We start from the raw sequence: 7,500 nt of genomic DNA on the forward strand, positions 1-7,500 counted from the left end.
GACAGACACACAGACAGACAGACAGACAGACAGACACACACATAGACAGACACACACACAGACACACAGACATAGACAGACACACAGACAGACACACAGACATAGACAGACACACAGACACATACACACACAGACACACAGACAGACAGACAGACACACACACACATAGACAGACATACAGACAGACAGACAGACAGACACACACACATAGACAGACACACAGACAGACAGACACAGACACACACACATAGACAAACAGACACACACACATAGACAGACACACAGACAGACACACACACATAGACAGACACACAGACAGACACACACACATAGACAGACACACACACAGACAGACAGACAGACAGACAGACAGACACACACACAGACAGACACACACACATAGACAGACACACAGACAGAGAGACACACACAGACAGACAGACAGACAGACAGACACACACAGACACACACACACAGACAGACAGACAGACAGACAGACAGACACACACAGACACACACACACAGACAGACACACAGACAGACAGACACACAGACAGGCAGACACACACAGACAGACACACATAGACAGACACACACAGACACACACACACACATAGACAGACACACAGACAGACAGACAGACAGACACACAAATTTACCAAAATAAAATGAACTCATGTAAATCATGCTTAATTACATGTGTTTGTTACATAATTTGTACTGTAGCTGTACGTACATGAACGTGTAAGTCCAGGTCGAGTGATTCGGGGCTGAATCTCTGCCACATTGGACAGGAGAGGAAGAGGCTGTTCCAGACTCTCCTCATCCTCACTCGGAACATTCCAGTGGCATTTGACTGTGTAATCTACCTCACCTAGCTCTGCAGGTGCTACTACAGGAAGTTCAGCTCCATTAACCTTTAACCCCAATGCAAAACCATCATCTTGGTATTCAGACTGTTGCCTGTCATTAACCCTGATGTCATTACTCGGGGCTGTGATGTCATCAACATGCACCAAACACTTCTGACACGCCGGCCAGGCCAGGTTCAGAGATGACGATGTCATCAACTCATCCATCTCGACTGGAAGGCTGAGATGAGGACAGGACGCTTCTGAAAGAGAAAGTAGATAAGACAAAGGAAGGAAGAGACAAAAGTCCAATCTGAAAGCAAATCATAAGGATGAAAGGTGAGTTTTTAAAAGACTAAAAAAGTTGAGAGAGCAAGATTGTTGCTAGATTCAAAATGTTTTAGAAATGGAATAAAAGTTTAAATGACTTTTTGCTGAGTTTGATGAAACATTTGTGTTTTATTTCTGTAGACTTAATCTACAGAAGTGCTAATGATGCTAACATGCTAAAGAGATTTTGGTCAATAATCGAACACTTAGAAAATATATGTATACTCAAAAGTCTTGTCAAATTAGCAGATTTGTGTATTATTTCCTGAATAATGATGTATTATTATTATGTATTATCTTGAAAAACGATGGCATAAGAATAAGAAGCATAAGAATGTTCAGCTGCTAATGCTAGTCAGTGGCTAGTAAGAGCGCCTGATGAACATGCTAATCATGCTAATGCAGCGTTCACAGGGACACTTTTCATTCACCTCAGAACATTTCGGCTGTAGTGTTTTCTTATTTCTACTATTCTTCATCTCAGAATTCACAACATTCACAACATGTTCCTAAATTCTCCGCTCTCCGGATCCACAACTCATTCTCCCAGTCAGAAGATGGAGAATCTGTGGATGTAGTTCTGGGTTTTTCATGATGTTTAAGTGTGTTGTGATTTATATTCTGGTGAACGCACACAGGCACACACGTGTACACACACGTACACACACACGCACACACACACGTACACACACACGTACAACACACGTACAACACACGTACACACACACGTGTACACACACGTACACACACGTACACACACACACGTACACACGTGTACACACACACATACACACACACATACACACACACGTACACACGTGTACACACACGTACACACATGTACACACACATACACACATACACACACGTACACACACATACACACACACGTACACACATACACACACACACACACACACGTACACACACATACACACATACACACACACGTACACACATACACACACACACACACACGTACACACACCCACACGTACACACACACACGTACACACACAGGTACACACACAACGTACACACACATATACACACAGACACAGACACACACGTACACACACACACACACACGCATATAAAAGCAGACACTACGATACCTGAACACGACTCCATTACTCAGGATTATTCTCTAACAATCAAACTGCAACAAGAGACATGACAATAAGCTCCATCATTATTCATTATTACAATTCATTTATTTGTCCTATCAATTTATATATTCGTATCATTATTAAAATGTATAAGAATTCTCTCTCTCTCTCTCTCTCTCACACACACACACACACACACACACACACACACACACACACACACACACACACACACCTGTGCTCACTGTAAACCGAACTTTACCCTGCTTTAAACACAATGTCCGAGGCTCTGCACTGATTTCACATTAATTTAAAATAAGAAATAGTTCTCAGCTCGCGCACTTACCTGTCTCAGGTGTGTCAGTTTCACCTGTACGACGCACACGGAAGTGCCTTCTTTCGCCTTTACAGGAAATAAGCGTTAGGAATGCAAATAGGGGAAACTCCCTACCTCTCACCCTGGGGGCGGGGGGGGGGGAGATACAGAGAGAGAGAAGGAGAGAGAGAGACAGAGAGAGAGAGAGGGAGAGAGACAGAGAGAGAAGGAGAGAGAGAGACAGAGAGAGAGGGAGAGACCGCAACCTAGTGGCTGTTTAGAGAAACACATTTAGATGTAATATATTATTGTTGTTACACAGATACAAACAGGTCACTGACAAAGTAGTTTTGTGTTTGTGTTTGTGTGTAAAATTGGATTTACATTTCTGGTGTTTAGCAGACTCTCTTATCCAGAGTGACTTACAATTTTTATTTCAACTTATACAACTGTGCAATTGAGGGTTAGGGGCCTTGCTCAGGGGCACAGAAGTGGCAGCTTGGTGGACCTGGGATTTGAACTCATGACCTGATCAGTAGTCCAACCCCTTAACCACTAAGCTAACACATCCCACATTTTCAGGGTGGGGCAAAATTGTATTGCAGTGTACTAAAAATGTACCAAACAAAAAAGTTTATAATGTAAATTAATAAAGTTTTTCAACTATTATCTTACAAAATATTATCTTTAAAGCTAATGTTACAGATAGTGAGTGTGAGTTTAAATCGGAGCTCTTCACATGGAAAGATTTTCCTTAACTAAACAAACTGAAGAAATAAACAATTTCTGTTCTCTTGATTTTTGGTTTGTTTTATTGAGAGGAGAAGGATGGTTGTTCTGAGTTGTTTTAATTTGGTGTATAAATTCACACCCATCTTCAGAAGTGTCTCAGGGTCCAGAACGCGTTGGAACCATCTGAGTTCCTGCTGCTCTGAACTGCCGGAGCCTCCAAGTGTCTCAGTTTGGTTAGAATGATGGAAACGGGGTCTTGGACTGATGCTTCTCTACGTTCAGCCACAGAGAAGATCTTCATGGTGGTTTGTGTGAATAAGGAACCGAATTCTCGGGCTCGGAGTCGGCCCCGAAACGTGTTGACGATCTCATGCCGGAACCTGCGGCTCACCACACAGTACAGGATGAAGTTGGTGCCAGAGTTGAGGTTGTGCAGCATGTTGGCCACATCGCCCATGACATTGATGGGGATAGTGTAGTCATCTCGGTTGAAGTGTTTGTGGTTGTGTTTAGTGCGTAGGATACAGTAGGTGATGAAACGCGGCAAACTGAGAACCACAAATGCAATCGAGACGATCCCGAGCAGCAGCAGCGTCCTGCGGGTGGAACCTCGGGTCCGAGAAGCCCGGATCGTCTGGCGCTCCTCTTTAGTGAAGAGACGACCGGAGCCCAGCAGCTGGTACGAGATGAGAGAGTTAAAGATGATGACAAGGACGATGGGAACTCCGCTGGACAGGAAGGACGTCACCCAGACCACCACCGTGGAGTATAAGGCGTCTCGGTAAAGACAACGCGGAACCGTAACCATCTGTCCGTTCCGGGTCAGATTCACCTGGAACACAGAGAACATTACACATATAATTATAATCTGTGATACTTTATTTACTTTGTTTAAAACAGTTATATTAAAATATATTGAAATATATTTAATAAATAAAGTCAAAACAAAATGTAATTTAACTGTAAATAAAATGTAAATAAAGTTTGTATAATGTTTACAGTGTAAATAAAAAAATTGCACCTGCACCACAGTGTTGATCCAGCTGAGAGGGATGGAGGCCAGGTGTGAGAGCAGGATGATGGCAGTGCAAGTGAGGAGGGCGTGTCTGACCTGCAGGTGGCGCTGTCGGATCACCATCACTCTGAACACCAGGTAGCGCTCAATGGTGAAGGCCACGACGAGCCAGGCCGAGGCGTAGAACATACCGAACTGCAGGAAGTTTAGGACACTGCACCATGGGTGAGCGTGCCAAAAGGGCTGTGGCTGCAGGAACACCAGGCTCAGGTCCAGCAGCGTCACCCACAGCAGGTAGCACGTGTCCACCACCGCCAAGAAGCTTAGGTACACACGTGCCGAGTCTGACATACCACACACTCGCCAACACAGCATGTATAAGGTGAAGAGGTTGGCTGTAAGGAACAAAGAATTATTTGTAAAAAATTATTAAAAGTGAAAAGAAAATAACCACACAGATGATCTGGGACTCGGACTGGGACTCGGACTGGGACACCATACTCCCAGTTCTGTCCCTCACTACGATTTTACACTTAAAGGACTCTAGAACTCCACCGAAGGTTCTGTAACTACACTACAAATAGTCACAAAAAATCTGCTCTGAAGTCTCACAAACATTCTAGAACCACATTCAATAACTAGATCTCACAGAACTCACACTCATGTTCTTGTAACCTGCCTCAAGGAACAATTTTCTCACTGAAGTGTGTGTGCGGTTCTAAAATAATATACACACACACATATATATATATATATATATATATATATATATATATATATATATATATATATATATATATATATATATATATATATAAATATATATACAGTAAGATCACTCACACACCTGGAATACCCAGAATGCACAGCAGCGGGTAGTACACCTTCTGAATGGTGAGGAAAACTCTTGCTCCATCCATCATACAGCACTACTGCCACAATAAAGTCATCACACACACACACACACACACACACACTTTATTGCTTCACCTCAAAGTACAACAGTAAAATAATTGAATATAAATATATGAATATTTTAAGAACAAAGAAACAAATCAAAGGAAACATCAGGTTTCTCACACACACACACACACGCACACACACACACACACTATAATTAGCTATATTTTGCCTATACCTCAGCGCTATCATGAAAAAGGTTTTAAATAATTTTCTTACTTTTATTATTTTATTGTTTAAAATGTTTTATAAAACAGTTTATTTTCTCTAATTTCCTACAATCCAACATACATTAATTCCTAATTTTAATAATAGTAAAACAGGATTAAAGACATGGCATATTCTCACACACACACACACATACACACACCGGTGAATTTTATATAAAATGAAAGGTGTGTGTACTCACTGCGACAGACGCACCTGTAAGACAGTGTGCAGGTAGACGGACTCACCTGAGCTCTCTCTCTCACACATACACACATACACACACACACACACACACAGAGCAGATGGGCTGATACACAGCACACAAACATGCAGTACATTAGCTGGAGACAGGAAATGGTGCTGGTTATTGATTTGTGGAAACATTTTTATTGACTATCGATTTGCTCACTGTGTGCCGTAAACAACACAAACACACAGTACACACATACTACACACTGCACCATGCTATAGCAGTGGCTATTAACCAACATATTGCTCATTACAGCTCCATTAGTCTCATGGCTACACATGAATAAAAAAAACTATAAACATCTTTTAGACTCATTTGACTTTATACAGCTAAAAGATTCATTGAGATTCATTCACTGATTCATTCACTGATTAATTTACTGATTTGTTCACAGTTTACCGACTCCTTTTCTAACTCTAACTGAATTTTGCCTCGTTGATTCATTCTTACTGAACATTAGCATGTGTGACTAGTGTACAGATTCCTCCAGACAGCACAAAGCTAGAGTGATATAAACATTGCTAAAGAATAATATAGTTTTCAGTTCATTGTAGTCTCATTATTACTAAAGCACGACGCTACAAAATCTCAGATCGTTAAAAAATATATTTAGTTTAAAATAGAATCATTGTACAATACACGACTCCTGTATGTAAGTCAGCTCTACGTAAAGAATCTACGTAAAGAATCAATTCTTTTATTAATTAAATATCATTAATCATCAGCAAGTGAACAAAAAGTGTGAATTAGTGCAATACACACACAGATGTAAAAGAGTGTAAAATATCTTTTATTTAAAATTTGCAAATTTATTTAAAAAACATGCAAGAAAGTGTGATATAAAAACACATCATATTAAAACGAGGCCCATGTTTAATATTCCTTTTTTTTTAACCTTCCCTTAATCAAGTACCCTTGGCCATCTAATTAATGTAACTGTAGACAATTACCCAGAATGCATAGCAGTGGTCTGTTCAGCTGTTTATAGTGTAAACATAAACAGACTTCTGAATTGTTCAGTCATCAGATCATCTGATTGTTCAGTCTGAGTTCAAAAAATCTGTTCCAAGTGAAATTACGAACATTAAACCCACAAAGAGGAAAGTGAAGAATGAAGATGTACGACTTAGTGAGTTGTTTGAAATCGTTTCACAGGTTGTGATACTCATCACGGTCACATGATCATTAACACCTGAGTGGAAAACAGTGGTTTTGTCTGTATAAAATCTAAAGTACTCTCATACATTTGGCTAAAAATACAATATGTATTATTTTACCTTATGTTTTGTTGTTAGCATTAATGTACAATTCGGTACATGAACAAAAAAAGAAAAGCAAAAACAACAAAGGCGTCATTGCATAATGGGTCTTTGGGCATTAATTAAAAATATAACAAATAAACCCGCCAGCGACTGTAGAAAAGCTGAAGTTTTAGGTATTGTTCTTATTGTGCATTTTATCTTTCTATAAATAATCCCCTCAGTTACCCACAATCCCCTTTCTTCTCCCTATCTGTACCTGAGCACACATTACCCATAATTCCTCTCACAAAAGTTGAGAAGTTAAACTGAGTAAATAAACCAGAAGCCGGTGCTGTGTGTGCTCAGAAACCACCTTAATCACATTATTACACACAATTCTGTTTACTAATAACAACATGGTTAAAAAATCCTTCCATCCGGTTTAAGAGACAAAAATTCTAAAATTACCCACAATTCCCTTCACTC

At 40.2% G+C, this 7,500-nt stretch overlaps 3 protein-coding genes across 6 annotated transcripts in view; all 3 read right to left on the reverse strand.

Moving 5' to 3' along the window:
• The window catches only part of traf3ip2a (TRAF3 interacting protein 2a), an 8,225-nt gene extending 5,471 nt beyond the window's left edge, over positions 1-2,754 (reverse strand). The window contains exons 1-3 of the mRNA XM_060883730.1: positions 2,637-2,754; positions 2,297-2,340; positions 737-1,114 (exon numbers count right to left, since the gene is read on the reverse strand). Of these exons, the coding sequence (XP_060739713.1) occupies positions 737-1,114; positions 2,297-2,312 (394 nt within the window). The 5' untranslated portion in view covers positions 2,313-2,340; positions 2,637-2,754. The remainder of the gene's footprint in view (positions 1-736; positions 1,115-2,296; positions 2,341-2,636) is intronic.
• A 729-nt stretch (positions 2,755-3,483) lies between these two features.
• Positions 3,484-5,276, reverse strand: LOC132854930 (probable G-protein coupled receptor 139). The gene is made up of 3 exons (XM_060883602.1): positions 5,201-5,276; positions 4,360-4,748; positions 3,484-4,170 (listed from the first exon to the last, which is right to left on the reverse strand). Exons 1-3 carry the CDS (start codon positions 5,274-5,276, stop codon positions 3,484-3,486), a joined length of 1,152 nt encoding a protein of 383 aa, XP_060739585.1.
• Positions 5,277-6,542: 1,266 nt separating this feature from the next.
• The window catches only part of fynb (FYN proto-oncogene, Src family tyrosine kinase b), a 13,221-nt gene continuing 12,263 nt past the window's right edge, over positions 6,543-7,500 (reverse strand). For all 4 annotated transcript variants that reach the window (XM_060882895.1, XM_060882893.1, XM_060882896.1 and 1 more), the window contains one exon: positions 6,543-7,500. This exon is cut by the window's right edge and continues 361 nt beyond it. The gene's annotated coding sequence lies outside the window, so the exon portion shown is untranslated.

Source organism: Tachysurus vachellii, chromosome 12 (genome assembly GCF_030014155.1).
Source record: "Tachysurus vachellii isolate PV-2020 chromosome 12, HZAU_Pvac_v1, whole genome shotgun sequence".
NCBI classification, from domain to species: Eukaryota; Metazoa; Chordata; class Actinopteri; order Siluriformes; family Bagridae; genus Tachysurus; species Tachysurus vachellii.